Source organism: Daphnia pulex, chromosome 5 (assembly GCF_021134715.1).
Source record: "Daphnia pulex isolate KAP4 chromosome 5, ASM2113471v1".
Taxonomy (NCBI): domain Eukaryota; kingdom Metazoa; phylum Arthropoda; class Branchiopoda; order Diplostraca; family Daphniidae; genus Daphnia; species Daphnia pulex.
Window position 1 is genome coordinate 11,650,870 of NC_060021.1, and position 16,064 is coordinate 11,666,933.

At 36.8% G+C, this 16,064-nt stretch overlaps 2 protein-coding genes and 3 long non-coding RNA genes across 13 annotated transcripts; 3 read left to right on the forward strand and 2 right to left on the reverse strand.

The window, feature by feature from the left end:
- Positions 1-4: 4 nt before the first annotated feature.
- Positions 5-4,740, forward strand: LOC124193686 (long-chain-fatty-acid--CoA ligase 1-like). 3 transcript variants are annotated; one of them, XM_046587616.1, is made up of 9 exons: positions 5-142; positions 1,459-1,619; positions 2,315-2,438; positions 2,516-2,785; positions 2,855-3,054; positions 3,139-3,765; positions 3,834-4,055; positions 4,117-4,434; positions 4,501-4,740. In XM_046587616.1, exons 2-9 carry the CDS (start codon positions 1,509-1,511, stop codon positions 4,636-4,638), a joined length of 2,010 nt encoding a protein of 669 aa, XP_046443572.1. In that variant the 5' UTR covers positions 5-142; positions 1,459-1,508; the 3' UTR covers positions 4,639-4,740. The 3 variants fall into 3 exon arrangements, with proteins under 3 accessions (XP_046443572.1, XP_046443571.1, XP_046443570.1); XM_046587615.1 differs by lacking the exon at positions 5-142 and adding an exon at positions 344-455; XM_046587614.1 differs by lacking the exon at positions 5-142 and adding an exon at positions 814-1,016.
- A 205-nt stretch (positions 4,741-4,945) lies between these two features.
- LOC124193683 lies at positions 4,946-9,873 on the forward strand. Of its 2 annotated transcripts, XM_046587605.1 has the most exons (7): positions 4,946-5,072; positions 5,183-5,269; positions 5,344-5,609; positions 5,668-5,932; positions 6,003-7,184; positions 7,252-7,568; positions 7,660-9,873. In XM_046587605.1, exons 3-7 carry the CDS (start codon positions 5,373-5,375, stop codon positions 9,679-9,681), a joined length of 4,023 nt encoding a protein of 1,340 aa, XP_046443561.1. In that variant the 5' UTR covers positions 4,946-5,072; positions 5,183-5,269; positions 5,344-5,372; the 3' UTR covers positions 9,682-9,873. The 2 variants fall into 2 exon arrangements, with proteins under 2 accessions (XP_046443561.1, XP_046443560.1); XM_046587604.1 differs by having other exon boundaries at positions 4,963-5,269.
- A 647-nt stretch (positions 9,874-10,520) lies between these two features.
- LOC124193370 lies at positions 10,521-14,712 on the forward strand. Of its 5 annotated transcripts, none has more exons than XR_006874200.1 (13): positions 10,521-10,643; positions 10,780-10,890; positions 11,468-11,639; positions 11,714-11,757; positions 11,818-11,902; positions 11,987-12,144; positions 12,573-12,657; positions 12,767-12,904; positions 13,161-13,302; positions 13,434-13,495; positions 13,573-13,691; positions 13,996-14,094; positions 14,297-14,712. It is a non-coding gene; the product is annotated as an uncharacterized LOC124193370 (long non-coding RNA). The 5 variants fall into 5 exon arrangements; XR_006874198.1 differs by having other exon boundaries at positions 12,007-12,144; XR_006874199.1 differs by having other exon boundaries at positions 11,468-11,628; positions 12,007-12,144.
- A 276-nt stretch (positions 14,713-14,988) lies between these two features.
- Positions 14,989-15,600, reverse strand: LOC124193373. Of its 2 annotated transcripts, none has more exons than XR_006874213.1 (3): positions 15,561-15,600; positions 15,244-15,401; positions 14,989-15,172 (listed from the first exon to the last, which is right to left on the reverse strand). It is a non-coding gene; the product is annotated as an uncharacterized LOC124193373 (long non-coding RNA). The 2 variants fall into 2 exon arrangements; XR_006874214.1 differs by having other exon boundaries at positions 15,549-15,589.
- Positions 15,601-15,613: 13 nt separating this feature from the next.
- LOC124193374 lies at positions 15,614-15,994 on the reverse strand. Its single transcript, XR_006874215.1, has 3 exons — positions 15,913-15,994; positions 15,730-15,819; positions 15,614-15,663 (listed from the first exon to the last, which is right to left on the reverse strand). It is a non-coding gene; the product is annotated as an uncharacterized LOC124193374 (long non-coding RNA).
- Positions 15,995-16,064: the final 70 nt, after the last annotated feature.

Genomic DNA, 16,064 nt, shown 5'->3' on the forward strand with positions numbered 1-16,064 from the left:
TGTAAAAGAAGTAAACTAATTTGTTTCAGCATAAAGAAACAAAGTTGAGACATATCCATCCTAGTAACCCCATCTGGATCCTCATTGGAAGGGATCAAATAATTCCCAAGATGAAAAGAGTCCTCGACGAATGTGAAAAGTGGTAAGTCCAGGCTTAACAAAAATTAGACGTTCGTATATTTTCTCTTTCCCCGAAAGGTATAGGTATATAACTATTCACCTGTGCATATATAAAGTTCGACGCAATTTGAACTCCTTGAATATGATAATTCGAAAAAGTAGATCGTAGACTGAACAAACTCGTCAAACGAGATTTTCTTTTTCAAACGAGTTTCAGTTCCAAAAACGAAGCATATAGGAATAGCTTAAACTCAATCAGAGTGTGTATACCTAGCGTTAGTTGTCTTCTACAGATTGCGCTATGCTTTCCACCTTTTCGCACTTCGTCATCCCAGGTAAACTCTTCCAATTTCAATTCCCCAATTGATTAATCGACAGATTACTCAGTATTTTCTTATAGCTCTTGTATATTTGTTTATTACGTAACTAAATGTACCATCTTAAGTGACGCACGAGCTTAAATTTAAGTTTTGTTTAGAGATTCAGTTCGGAAAATCTTGTTTGAGTTTTAAGACCCTAGAAATCGGTTGATTGTCCAATTAATTTAGATTTCTAATTGAATAGTATATTTAAAAAAGAACTAAAATGCGCCAGTCCCTCGTCATTGGCCAATCCGGATCGTGCCATCACGTGATCTCTCTAGTCCTTCCCCCTTTTACTTCTTCCCCCTATACAATAACAAATCGATATTATAGTATGTTGGGTAGTAGTGGCCCTGTGTTTGTGGCCAGAAGGTGCTGACGTTTTCAGTTGGTCCTGGAACGCACGAGTGCTACGTACGTACCATTTCATCATCCCGATTACTGCAGCAGCTGTGTATGTGTTTTGTTTTGTTTGTAAATTATACGACAAAACTTCTTTCATGTTTGCTGCCGCCACAGACGAGTTTGTTCACGGTAAAACATTTTTGAAGCTGAAAATTGTGATGGCCAAAACGCGTAGTGTTTCTCTTATTTAGTTGCCTTGAAAAATTGGTCTAGTAAATAGTGACAAGTGAAAGTCTAATGTTAAGGCTGCTCGAATTCAAGGTCATTATTAACTCGTACCAATTTGATACCCTCGAAATGTGATACGAAAACCGGTTCATTATGCATTTCATTGATTCAAAGTGCTACCTCTCTTGCTATTGGTGGAAACTGTTGACATGTACAACGTAACTAAAATCACGCCACTTTCTGTCACACGTGACTCCCGCCAATGGTTGCCAACATTCTTTATTGTTATAGGGAATTCTTTTCTTTGTTTTGTGTAGTCTAAAAGAATCGATGGATTGTTGCAAAACAAGAAACCCAAACCTTCATCTTCTTTTAATTCAATTTCCTTATTAATTTTTCACAGACAAGGATGAAGAACAACAATATTATGATTTCATCAGCGGGGCTGCAGGGATGTTGGCCATTGCTGGAATCGGAGTGGCGGCTGCTTCTGCATATTACTGGGCCAGGAAGCCACGTCCATCCCAACCGCCTTTTGATCTCCAACATCAGACGATTGTCGAGGTGAATAACAAAACATTAGAAAAATACTCTGCGACGACTGTCTCCATGTTTTTATCGCTGTTCAAAGTGCAGAATTTCCGCTTTCATCGACCAGGAAATCGATGGTCCTTTAGTTGAAGAGGGACCCTTTGTCCTTTCGAAAAATGTTTTGGTTGTTTTATCGCTCATTCAATTATGTCTGGAACTGACCATCAAAAATAATTCATTCGTTATTAGCCCTGACGAAGCGCAAGGTCATTGACGACAGTATATAGCCAAGATAAAATTCCCTGATGAACGATTTGGTCATGCATTAAAAGTGGGAAATTCTTTTTTTCTTTAATCCAAGGTTTTTTTTAAATAAAAGGCTAAACCTTGAAAAGAAATAGAAAAAAAGGGAAATAACCTGTTCATTTCTACAAGTACTACGCCTGGTATATTTTTTCATGAAAAGATGTCCCCTTTTCACTAATAACGTCTTAACAATTAACTTTGGTTAGAGGATTATTTTGGCGGACCATTTTTCGGTACTGTTAAGAAGCTTGCCAATCGCGTGTATCGATCTAAATTTTTAATTAGATGGAGAATCCCAACACACTTTTGAGGATTTTTAACCTTTTTCTTTAATTTTGTAAGGTTTTGCATTTGAACTGAGATTTTAAATTGTTTGTCAAGTGTCATTATTGGGACGATTTTAAAGTTCAGGTTCTATGCAGGGTCCAGAATTGATCCACTATTCCAGATTCACACAAAAAGGCAATGGAATGAAATTTATGCGCTATCTTTACGAAGATACCAAGACATTGTACGACGTTTTCCCGCGCGGAGCGCGAATCTCAAGTAATTAAATTTATCCTTTTAATCGTTATTCTTGTAAAAATATGTGATACTAACCCTTGAACTTGATGTACATACAGACAACGGACCTTGCTTGGGATGGAGAAACACCACAACCAAGGAATATCAGTGGATGAATTATAAGGAAACCATGTCGCGCTCTCAAAATTTCGGTTCCGGTCTGGTGGCTCTTGGCCTTAAACCCGGACCGGACACTCTGGTGGGCGTTTATAGTCAAAACAATCCCGAATGGGTGTTGAGCGAATATGGTCTCTACAGCAACTCCATGGTCGTCGTACCACTGTATGACACCCTGGGTCCCGATGCTTCTCGTTTTATTATCAATCAAGGTACGTAAACCACATTTCAACCACCTGTTTTTAGTCAACTAACGTCAATATTTTTAATGATTTTTGCAGCTGAAATGTCACTTGTTATTTGTGAGAATGAAGAAAAATGCAAATCCTTGCTCACCGATACGCCCGCCTGTCTCAAAATCATGGTTCATATCAAACCGATCTCTAATGCAACTGTCGAGTTGGCCAAGAGTAAAGGCATCACCACCTTGAGTTTTGAATATGTGGAAAACCTTGGAGCTCAAAACAAACACAAACCTACGGTAGTCTCTGCCAATATAAATCAATTGCCATTTCAAATTTCGCGCTTTAACGAAATCTGTTTTCTCCCCTGATTGACGCAATAGCCACCCAAGCCGGAGGATTTGTGCATCGTTTGCTACACATCGGGAACGACAGGAAATCCCAAGGGAGTCATGTTGACGCACGAGAATGTGATTGCCGACGCCAGCGCCATTTTACTTCACATGGGCGACGAGAAACCCAACAAGACGGACGTCATGATTTCCTTCCTTCCACTGGCCCACATGCTGGAACGTATTTCACATTTAGTTCTCTACATTGGAGGGGGTTCGATCGGCTTCTTCGGGGGTGACGTCCGTCATTTGATGGATGACATGGTCGCTCTTAAACCAACAATTACCCCGGCCGTCCCTCGCATATTCAACCGCATTTACGACAAGGTTCAAAGTGGCCTGAAGAGCTCGTCCGTTAAGCGCTTCCTCTTTAACACAGCCCTCAGCTCCAAGGAGAATGATTTGCGGCGTGGCATCATGGGGAAAAACACCATCTGGGATAAACTTGTTTTGAAGAAAGTCCAGGATGCAATGGGCGGACGCATCCGACTTATTGTTGTGGGTTCGGCTCCACTAGCTGGGGCTGTCATGACTTTTATGCGTTGCGCCCTCGGATGTGTCATCATCGAATGTTACGGACTAACGGAATGTGCTGCCCCCACCACTCTCACCGTGAACGTAATAACAAAAAGAAATCATTTCGAACCTTGTATTCCAATCAACTAAAATTACTTTTGATTTTCTAGGGAGATTTCACCCCAGAACACGTAGGCACGCCAATTCCTTGTTGCGCAATCAAATTGGTTGACGTACCCGATATGAATTATTTTGCTGTCAGCGGCCGTGGTGAAATTTGTATTAAAGGCACCAATGTCTTTAAAGGCTACTTTAAAGATCCCGAAAAGACTAAAGAAACTATAGACAAGGACGGTTGGCTTCACACCGGTGACATTGGCACCTTTTTAGACGTATGTTTAGTGATGTTAGGACTATAAGATCCATATGGCTGATTCTATTTTCGTCCCATAGAACGGAACCTTAAAAATCATTGATCGCAAGAAACATATCTTCAAGTTGTCACAAGGCGAGTACATTGCTCCCGAGAAAATTGAGAGTATATACATGAAGAGCCAGTACGTTGCACAAGTCTTCGTACACGGTGAAAGCATCAAGTCATGCGTCATTGGAGTAATTGTACCCGATGAAGAATTCATCAAACAGTACGCGGAAATCCGGGGTTTTTTCGGGAGCTTCTCCGTTCTCTGCAACGTGGCTGAAATCAAGCAGCTTATACTGAACGACATCACAGAACTGGGGAAAAAAGGTGGACTGAAATCCTTTGAACAGGTGAGACAAATGATTTTTATTTAGATTATTTGTCAACGGGTAATTTATCAATAAAATTATGTGCAGGTCAAAGATATCTATTTGCACCCAGAACTCTTTACAGTCCAAAACGGTTTATTGACACCGGTACTGAAATCTAAACGTCCGGATCTTCGTACTTACTTCAAGCGGCAACTTGAAGAAATGTACAGCAAACTTGACTAACAAGAATCTATTCTTCTATCTACAGCATGTCCTGCAATCTTATCTGTTATTATATTTGCCAATCTTTTGATTTGCCAGAATACAATAATTACTACAGGGAAATATACATTTTCTATTCGAAATTGATGAAAACATTTCACATTCATCCCCAACCCTTGCGCAACTAAAACATTCATTGGTAAAAACTAGTAATAATGCTGAATTTACGAAGCATTAATTAATCTTCATGTAGCAAGAGTCCATTTACACTAAATAAAATGAAATAAATGAATTTTTAGTTGTTTACAAAAAAAGTAAAATTCTCGAGAAAACAACGGCAACCCTGTTAGCTCTTGAATGTTCCTCATCACTGTGGTCTGCACTACGAGCACTTTTCTGATTTTCATTTTCTCTTCAAAATTTCATTTACTTCTAAGGAAATTAATAACCGAATAGTAAGACCTTTTATATGCTACCTTTTATATGCTAGTGGGCTTTGAGGGAATTTTCTGATAAAGTGTAAGGTTGTTAGGGACTAAATAGTTGACTGAAAAATAATTTGCAGTGTATGCTAGCACGTGCGACTGTTCTAAATTCACTGCTGTTGAAGATATAGAAGTATCAATATTGACTAATTTAATAATAACTGACAGTAAGTATTAAATATTTATTACTGTAGATTTGAAACTTAAATGTTTAAAAAACTCTTTATTTGCCAATTTATAGGTTAAACCTTCCCGTCTGGTTACATAAATATGGCGGCACCAGATGAGTTGGTGGAACCAACTAATACCATTTTAAGGAATCAAGTTTCCATCGAACAAGACAGAATTGTTGACAGAGAACTCTTAGCAAAGGCTGTAACAATGTCAAGTGAAGCGAGATTGATTGATTTTGCATTTATGAAGCAAATTTCATCCAACGATTTCCCTTTAGTTGGAATCATGGTGGCAGACCTCCTAGACAGTATTTCAATACCTGTTTCACTTAATGTAGGTTTGGATATATGTGTTCATTGTTAAGTTCTTTAATGACACTGTGTATTTTTAGGATTTTTCAAACTTAAAAAGAAATTCGGAAAAATCTTTCTATGGCCAAGGATACAACATCTCATATGATACTTCTCTGAGAGATGCTTTGGAAATAGATGGTTCTAGAGTTTGTCCTTTAACACATGCAAACATTGAATTATCATCACTAATTATTCAACACCTTGGACTGCCCAGCAATGGACTTTTGAATGTTCGAGCAAAACTTAAAAAACTGCTTTTGTATGAAATTGGTGGGCATTATATCTTTGATTCCAATCAATTTGGTAATATCTATATAATTTTGAATTCTTTAAGGATATTGGTATAACGTTTTTGCTTGTGCTTAATTTAAAGGTACCATCGGAACAGTGATCCTTCAAATACCTGTTGAAAAAGGTCACGAAGGTGGGCATTGGAAGGTACAACATAACGGTCAGAGTCAAACGTTTATGAATGATTCAAAAAGCGACACAAATTTTTATTTGTCGGAATTTTACGGGACTTGCAAACATTCAATGGAAAAAGTAACTAAAGGCTGCAATGTGGCGCTTGTCTTCGATCTCGTGTGTACCAATGCCAAGACTACTATACCTTTGGATTATCCAGTTATATTAACTGCCTTAAAGGAGATTAAACAATCACTTAACCCTTGGACACTTGATTTTCCGGAAGAAAACCTGAGTAATAACGAATTTCTGTGCCTTGAGAAATCTTGGGACAAACAGGTTTTATATTTTGATCTACAGGAAAACTACGAAAAACGAGACCTCAAGTTTCAGCTCCTTCGAGGAAAAGATGAAAACTTGGCCCACCTTCTCCAGTGTTGCTCATTTCTCGACGTACATCTTGTTAATTTGATACAACAGGAAGCAAGAATCCCTCAGCCCCACACTGCTGATTGCGTAGAATCATCTGGAAATGTTGGTCAAGGATTTTCCTGGCAATGGATTGACACTGAAGACAACATTAGGAATTTGGCCTTCAAATTAGATTTGGAGCAGCAATGTGTTGGACCCTTTCGACCCCACGTCAATTCAAGTACAGTTCTTCAAGAAACTGAAGAAATGACACAGGAAGAAGATTCTAATTCCGAAATGACAACTGTGAAACGATACTCATATCGCAGCCTATTGGTAATCTGGCCTAAACATCATTCGGTGTGGATGTATTGTCGTTACGGTTTACCTTCACTGATAACCCGAATGGAAAATTTACTTGCTTCGACGTCACAGTGGCAAGAAGAGGAACGTAAAAGGGTAACTCGTGACTTGCGTCAGTTAGTACATTATTGCTGCGCTCAACCTAAATTGGTATGGACCAACCTCGATATGCAAAAAGGCGAATTGACGTGGAAATTGCTGTATTTCTGCATCACACTACGAGCTCGTGAAGAAGGTCTCGCTTTGTTGGAGACTCTGGGCGCCGATTTTGAAGAACAATGTCAAGAATTGCTTGGAATTAGTACGGAGGCGTTTGAAGGAATTCAAAATGAACTAGTGGCTAAAGCAATAGCTATATTCCAATGTGAAGTTGCAGGTTAGATTAAATAATTTTGGAAATGTTTGCATTTATTGTTGAAATCTGATTTAATGCCCTTTTACAGGCTGGGTTGATATGGCCGGACTGGTAAAACGGATGATAACCCCAAACCGGATTTTAAAGCAGTTGATTCCGATTATTAAATTGGCTGAATGCCTGCTTGATGTCAATTGTGTGGAAGGAGCCAAGATGATAGGAGATACAATTTCGACCTTCTTCATCAATATGGAACATGGAGGACCAGCGTCTCAAGCTTCTCAAGCGTCAACGGTTACACTTTTTTGTGTAAAAGCATACCTCGGCATGGTTCTTACGCTAGAGAGAAATCCGAAGACTTCCGATCTCACAAGAATGGAATCTTTCGTTATCTTCTTTTCTAGGGTATGTTTTCAATTTCGCCCTGATCCAAAAACATTTCAAATTATTTATTTATTCTCTTTTAATATTTTTGTTATCCATTTTGATTTCCCAGTTACGGTCATCAGTGCAGTGTCGCTTGGTGTTAGATTTGGTAGCTCCAGATTCATTGATAAAGATGACTTTATCTTCCGGATTCATGTTCCACGACATGTGCCGGATTTTGTCTACTGATTGCAACTTCTACGCGCCACCCGTTAAGCTCAACGCAGAGGATTTGTTGAAATGCTATATTCGATTCGGAAACGTCGATTGGCTTCAATCACTAATCAACAAAATATGCCGAGCTCCCCAACCATCAGAAATCGCAGAGAAATTCAATACTTCCAAGATTAATTTATTGACGAAAATTATTTCTTCATCGTCGCTCTTGGAATTGGCCGAATCTTCTGTACCCGCCAAGTCTACGATGATTTCGTTAGTGAAAAACTATCTGTTGTTGTTGGTTGACCACTTTTCAACACTGATTGGAAGAGATTATCAAGTTCTGGTTCCTGAGACTCCTGACTCGACTCCTGATGTTGACATGCCTCGACGTGAAACTTTGCAGAAAAGCTTGTCATCGTGTATCCTGTTTTTTATGCGGATGGATCCGATTAATTTTTCAACTGAGTCACCCCACTGGTCACTTATCTCGTTGCTACTTGCCAAACTTACAATTCCTCAGTTGTTTCATTTCTTGATCCAACTCTTTCAAGGCTTCACGACCACCCAGCATGGCCTCAAAGATGGCATCATTAAACATGTCTGCGAATTCCTCTTAACTCGAATGAAAGAAGAAGTAACAGTGATGCATAGCCGAGAAGACATCCTCAATGTGACAAGGTGTTTCATTCAGACAGGAAGCAAATCACTAATCCGATCGTTTTTAAAGCAAGTATGTGCGAACGAAATAACTGGATACTGGAAACATACCGACAAGCAGAAGTTGTTCAAACTCTTGATGTCGTCGTCTGATGTTTGGGGACAACTCTCTTCAGAAAAGAAGCTGATAGTTTTGAACACTTGTAACCTCATCGTCTCAAACGGAATTAATGACATCATCCGAAAGTTGGATTCTCCAAGTGCTTCGACCAACATCACACCTATACTCTTCGAGTGTGTCCAACTTTTCATTCTGACCGAAAGGAATCGTTTCTCTGATGGACAGTTTTGCGTTGACTTTGTGTTTCAACCTCTCTTGGCCAAGTTATCGAATTCTCAGTTAATGGATCTTGTGATGGGCGTTTTCGTGTTGGAAAAAAACGAATTTCCCGCTACAAGAAAAATCTCCCTCTTATACAGTTGGTATCTCGATACATGCAGGCGATTCTTTAGCCTAAACTTTGTGCCATTAGTTAAAACGGATTTGGAAATAATAGTCAAGATATTTGATTGTCTGCTGTGGCTGAATGATGATATTTGCTGGAAGAATTTCGCCTTTCAAGTTTGCGAATCTTTCCCTACAGAGGAAAGTAATCTCTTTGTAGTTGTTATTGTGAGCAGTGATCGCTTACGAAAAGCTCTGTTGGATTCCCCTCCCGCTTTTAACGCCATCATCACTATCCTTAACCATTGGATCGATGCCTCGCTTTCTAAAAACGAACCTCCTTTCATATGGAAGCAAAACAAAGCTGTCGTGCATGGGCATCCTCAAGTGGAAGCTTTTCTTCGTTCACATGAAAAGCGAATGTTTTACTACAAATTTACTTCCACCAAAGAAGCTCAACATTTTTGCAGCGAACTGAAAGTGAATGGCCCCTTGAATGGATTCAGTGTCAAAGCGACGACTCGGTCAAAAAATTCCAGCTCTGGAAAAGTGGCTTACTGTGAAATATTAAAAAATCGGAGTCATCACAAACATTTATTGCTGGAATTCGACAAAAGGAAATCCGAGGTGGAAGGATTGAAAAAGTTGCTTGCAAGCTTATTAGAAGAGCGTGACACAGCCAACTTAAGCCCACCTGAACTCGCTCGTCTAGAAGAAACGGATGAATCTTCATCAAGCTGCGAAACAGATGACTTATGCATCGTGTATGAATCTTCAGCGGTCAAACGAAGGAAGATTGACATACCCACTTTTACCGTGGTTGCCTAAAAAAAAAGTAAGATTTCGATTTTGAATGGATTGCTTTGTTAATTACATTGTTTTTTTTTGTGAAGCACAGCGACACTTTTTGTTTTTATGTGGAATTCGACACCTTTTGATTCTTATTTGTGTTTAATTTATGTTGTTTTTTAACGATACTTGGTTGTGTGGTCAATTGACACAATAAATCGTTACAAAGAATTTTTTGAAATTTACAATTCGATCAGTCGAGATTTTTGGATATTTTCTAGTGATCCGATATTTAATTGAGATTTATCATAATCTGTTTCTTTTAAGTTTTAGAACATTTGCGGAACTATAGACTTAATGAAAAACTGAAAGAATTTTTTCAAATCTGCAAAGTTCTGTAAATATTTATCTGCTATTTAGGTCATTGTAGTCTTGTGTGTGAAAAACATTTTTCCACATCTACAGCATTGTGTCTGTCTTGAGGTTTTGGTCACTCTTAATTAGTCATTTAATTTCAGGTAAATTTGTAAATTCTTTGCCATTGTGCTACAATTTGAAATACTTGATAAAAGAAGAGGTTGCTTTTGATTATGAGATTTTGTAAGTCACCATCTCCTTATATCTCCTTATACCTAACTGATGAAACTGATGTTTAACAGCTTTTTCATAATATCTCTTTTAGAGTGCGCCATAAGGGACCTGGAGAAGAAAAGCTGAAACATAAATACTTATTAGATTACGAATATTTTGGTTTATTTTATTTTATTTTCCGTCCAGTGTTTTCAATCGTCCGTAGATGCCAAGGGCTGTCACTAGGTGTCAAAATATTTCAGTGTGTTTAGGGATTTAACTATTCAGCCCTGTATTGGTAGGGGGAGGGGGTCATCAAATTCTAGACGACATTCCTTTTGACATTTCTTTTTCTTCAAGACGCCGTCCGAGAAGGTTACCTTAGCCATTGGCTTATGGCGGGGCACTTTCTTTCCTCACATTTTTCAATGGTAATTCCTGTTTTTTTTTTCATTAAGGTTACTGAATTTAAATTTTATGTGTGCCGTGTGATTAATATACGGGTTAGCCTACATGTTTGAAACTTTGTGTCTGATAGTAATTAAGTTTTAATTTTTCTATTAACAGTCAGGTGTGAGCTTCTTCATTGCATTACGTGCACGTGATCGCTGCCTCGTCATGAAGAGGGTCTCTACTATTTTGCAAGACAAATAAGATGAAAAGAGGAAACTTGAAAAGGTAATTAAGTACTTGTAAGCTAAATCGAGCAGGCAATGAAGTACCATTTTTAGCATTTTGTTCTTGATGTTGAAGACAAATGACATCTTATTTCGGTCTCCATGTAAGACAGCTTTTGTGAAGAGTTTTTTGTTAGTTAGTAATTAAACCAACCACAGGGTTAGAATTTTGCATGAATTTAAGTCTACTTAACTGTGCTACATATGCTTGTTCTTTGCCCAGAATTAACTTGGGTAGTACGTAAAACTCTTTATATTAAGTACTTTATGCATCTAAATGAGAGCTTTTGTGAAAAAATCTGGATCAGCTTGTGTTGAATAGGTTAGCATTTTGCTTAAATTACATATTTGTGCCATATGTGTGTTTGCTTGGCATGCTTGCCTATAATTAACTAAGGTTGTACATGTACATTGAACTCTTAATATAGATTTGACAAGTACTTTCTGCTTCTAAATAAGGCCTTGTGAAAAAAGTCAGTTTGTGAAGAGATGAGAAATTTTTATCATGTAGAACATTCCCTTGTTTTTCTTGTGTTTGAAAATATTATTGGTTTATTAATTTCTGTTTTTTTTTTAAGGTTTCCTTGTTCAGTTTATGAGCTGTTAATGGTGTTTTCTGGTGTTCAGTTGAGAGATGCCCTCTGAGATGGATAATCAACTGCTGAGCCTTCTCATACCATCGTCTTTTTGGACGTGGAGAATGTCAGTTCACTGTAGAGTAGCTTGGCTGGTGATAATGGTAATAATATGGTAACAATTTGTCAATTCCTGCCTTTATTCCTTAAGGTTATTAAATTTAAATATTTTGTGTGGTCAACTTACAGGGATCATGGCATGTAACTCATATTTGCAAGATTAATTGCTAATGGTAATTTTTCTTTAATCTAATGGTTTAATTTCTAATGATTCTTCAATGATTATTTCTCAGGTCATGAGGTCTGCTGTTCATTTTCTCCAAAATGTCGTCTCTTGGTTTATGTTGCACGTTTCGTCACATTCAGTACTTAAGATTAGTAAGAGCAATAATGCTGATTAACTTTGAAATCTGAAAACATTGTTTCTACATTAGAATTTTATTATTTGTTTCTGAAATTAAGTTTTTATTTTTACTTGACAGATGGAGTCTGAAAGCTTCTTTATTGCTTTACGTGTACGTGGTGATTGCTGTTTAATGAAGGTTCTCTAAGAGGGTCTCTACTACATTGAAAGACAATATAGTGATGGAAATAGGAAATCTAAATGAAAGAGTAATAATGTAAGTACTCATGAGATAAATCAAGGGTTAGCATTTTGCTTTAATTTTTTTCAAAGTATGTGTGCTACCTATGCTTGTTTTTAGTTAAGAATTTACTGAAGTAAAACTTCAGTTCTTGATTCAAATGACATGGCATCTACTAGGGCAATCCTACTTATCAATAAGACAGCTTGTATGAAAAGGTTTTAATCAGATGGTAGATTTTTCAATTTTTTTACTAACATAAATTCAAAATTTCGTTCTTTTAAAGCTTAAACGAAATTGTCATGATGTGATGATCTTAGGCCATTTTCTTTACGTTTTTCTCTAGTTAAATCATTTAAATCTCAAGTGTATGATTGCTTCAACTTTTAAGTATTTGAACCATTTATTTTACAATTGAAAGATAAAATTAAACTTGCATTTTTTGTTTTACTTTGAAAATATAGGTTCCCATGGTCAGTTTGATGTTTGAGCTGGTTCGTTGTGGCTGTTTGGTGTGCAGTGATCTTGCAGGAGAAATGCGTTAAAAAGGTGATTGTGTAGACTTGCTTAAAATGGGAAAAGAATTACTTTAATTTAAGGGAAAAGATAATTGTTTTGTTGTAGTCATGTCGGCTTTAGAGTTTTTTTTTCTTTTCAGGGACAAAGTGCCGCAACAAGTTGGCAACATGGCAATCTTATCACCGAGCCTGACGCCGTCTGCTATGGAAACTGTCAGTCACGTTTTTCGTGATTATTGCGGTCAGCTTCAACATTCTTCTTCACAAATGTCTCAAAGGTAATTAGTTGTTAGTTCATTAGGGTTTCTGAATGTACAAACAATTAACAGATGCCTTTGCTTAAATGCTGAAGAAGGTTTAGAAGATTAAAGATAGAATACATTTGTCAATCTGTCATGCCTGTGATACATTTCCGTCCAGGTCACAGAGTCTTATCCCAGTAGGTTTTTTCGTCTCTAAGAAATTATGTAGATAATTGATTTGTTACATAGTAACTTGGTCTTTGATAATAATTGAGGTTTTTTTTTCATGTAGGATTAATGGTTTGGTGAGGCTGAGCCTTTTAATGGTGGTCAAAAGTCCACATGGACTTGTTGCAGCCAACTGGTGAAGGGTGTGGGGAAGCCCTGCATGCCATCTGTGGTGTTGGTCTGAAATGTTTTCATTGCTTCAACTAGTAAGTGTTTGAATCATTCATTTTATATTTGTTGTCTGATGTTAAACTTGAAATTTTTGTTTTGATTTGTAAATTTTTCATTGGAATTTTGTTTCCATTTCAAAGTGTCATTCTGTTCTTTTGTTTTGTAGGTTTCCATCGTCAATAAGAAGCTAGAAAGTGTGTTGCTCTTTGGTGTGCAGTTCATGTTTGGGTAAGAGATTCCTTTTTCATATTCTCTTGATGATTTTGAGTAAATGGCAAAGACTGACCTTCATTGTTGTCATGCAGGTGGTTGTGTTGCAGCCAGCTGGTGAGAGGGAGTTCAAGTTGAGTTGAGCTGAAGGTTAATGAACCAGTCGATAATGCTGGTGTTTAAAGTTGAATATCAATGAAGACATCTTGAAATGGTAATTTGGTTGTGATATTGTTTTGTAACTGAGGAAGTTTCATAAAGTAAATTAAAATATTATAGCAGGCTCATAGTTTTTCTGAAAAGATAGATGCTTGCTGAATTGTAAGTTTTTTTTTTGGATCTAACTAGAACATCGCATTTCCCTTTTTTTGTGATTTTCAACATTTGTTGCTGCTCTGATTCGATTAATTTTTAAACTTAACGGGATATGACTTTTCTTTCTTGTCTTCCATCACATAGTTTTTTTACCGCTGATACAAGTTTTTATGTTAATTAATGATTTTTCTTTTTCACTACAGGAGTTGGTGACAATGTGATATTCAATCTGCTGCATGCAGTTTTTGTCATCAATAAGTGGAGCAGTAAGACTAGAAGCAAAGCTGCAAGAAAAGGAAATGGTAATTTGACTGAAATATCATTTGTGACTTGGGAAGTGTCTAGTTTTTTATTGAAATGTTCTATCAAAAGATTGACTCCAAACTGATGTTGGAAATTAGTGATGATTTATAAGTAGACCCTTGTCTATATTAAGGAAAAGTTAAATGTTAAATTCATGGTTTTCCTGTCTACTTAGTATAATATCCCTGTTTATTCTAATAGGTCTTGGAGGAAATGTGCAGTTCGCAGTCTGACTCCTGTTCAAGAAGCTCCTATCCTGGATTGTGCTGGAATCTGAAGTAGCTGATCCTGAAGGTGTTTTGTTGGAGTTTTCTTGAAGAAGCTGATGTTGGTGTTATCTACTTACTGTGCCAGTGCAACGTGTCGATAAAAATATTATAGCCATGTAACATGTGATTGTAGTAACCTTAAGCTATTTTGTTTTCTAATGTGGCTTTTTGCAAACTGATGTTGGGTTATAAGTTGTGTTTCCTGATTTTTCCCGCACCCCATATATTTTTTAAATAACTCTTGGGGTGTTGAAGCTAACTTGCAACATTTCGTTGTGCCATTGAAATTTACTTTTGACACTTATATGTGAAATGTTGAAATAAATAAAAACAACAAATTTTATGAAATCGAATTGTCTAATAACTAAATCAAATAAAAATAATATATATTCTAATATTTAAAAAACAAAATAAAATTTAAATTTATTAAGCATTGTTTATTTTAAATAAATCAACTTAATTAAATAACATTTAATTGAAATAAATTGAGTTAATTGTATTAAACTTAATTACATTAATCAAGTTAATTGGATCAATTCATTTAATTTCTACAATTTTTAGCCAAAATGATTGAAATTTAATAAACAAAGCGTCCGGTTCAAGACAATTGTTGATCTATAAGCAATTTATACCCAAATAAAACAAACCTAACAAACTCCTTTTGTCTCATTTGGGTGATAAACTGCTTTTGAAACTTGCACACACAGTCAATAAAGACAAGGGGAGACACTGCCTTAAGTGAATGCAGCCAGGGAGATTACCTGGCCAATGGTTAAGAGAAACCATGATAAGTAGCGAAGGAGTTACCCTGTTGGCAGAATGAACATTTATTAGGATGGCAATAATTTTAAATTAGATTTTAGCGACAGAAAGCAATACCTCAAATCAAGAGGGCCTGTTTAAGGAAGTAAAAAGGGGTGGTAGCAGCAAACGGGTTACCAAACAAAGGACCTTGTTGACTGCATACTCATTGTCCTTTTTCTTCAAAGACGTGACTTCTCATAAAGTCTGTCATGCAAAATTAGAAACCCAAGAACCTGTAAATAAAAAATATAAAATAAAGTCACCTTGTTTATAATTTGTGTCATCAATGTGCTATTATATAGACGCCAGTGCAGATCAATACTTTAAATACATATTAGACTGCAACAAAGAAAGTTTGGTGACATGACAAGTAAACTTACACACTAAACTACCAATCAGTTATCCAAGGTTTAGAAGATGGAATGAGAGATTGGTCCATGCTGGGGTTGGTGATCTAGCAAGTCCAATAGAATCAGTCGATAATTATGATGAATCCTAATAAAGGATGAGAACAATATATATTTCAGCAATACTTGATTATAAGCTAGTGTTGGTTGTTACCTCTGTCATTTGGATGACACATTCAGTAGGATGCCAGGATTTACAACAGAATAGTTGACAGTAGGCTGCATGTCCCTTTCACATTTTCTCCTGGAAATTAATGAGAAATATGAAGGTTATTAAACACATATACAGAAAAGAACACATGCCCAACAAATTGCACACAAAATATATCCAATTTACCAACGAATTCATTGGTAATTTTTGAAGAAAATAGCTTTAGCTGAACTGTTGACAACGAGCTGCCATAACTGCACATATCAACACAATATTCTTTCACGCCATCTATTAGACACATCCAAAACTGACCGGCTTTAGATAGTCACAAAAGTCAC

Coding starts and splice junctions, on each gene's coding strand:
- LOC124193686 (XM_046587615.1), top strand. CDS start 422: ATGCTTTCCACCTTTTCGCACTTCGTCATCCCAG. Junction 2,439..2,515: donor GCGCGGAGCGCGAATCTCAA/GTAATTAAATTT, acceptor ATGTACATACAG/ACAACGGACCTTGCTTGGGA. Junction 4,435..4,500: donor GACTGAAATCCTTTGAACAG/GTGAGACAAATG, acceptor AATTATGTGCAG/GTCAAAGATATCTATTTGCA.
- LOC124193683 (XM_046587605.1), top strand. CDS start 5,373: ATGGCGGCACCAGATGAGTTGGTGGAACCAACTAATACCATTTTAAGG. Junction 5,610..5,667: donor CAATACCTGTTTCACTTAAT/GTAGGTTTGGAT, acceptor GTGTATTTTTAG/GATTTTTCAAACTTAAAAAG. Junction 7,185..7,251: donor ATTCCAATGTGAAGTTGCAG/GTTAGATTAAAT, acceptor GCCCTTTTACAG/GCTGGGTTGATATGGCCGGA.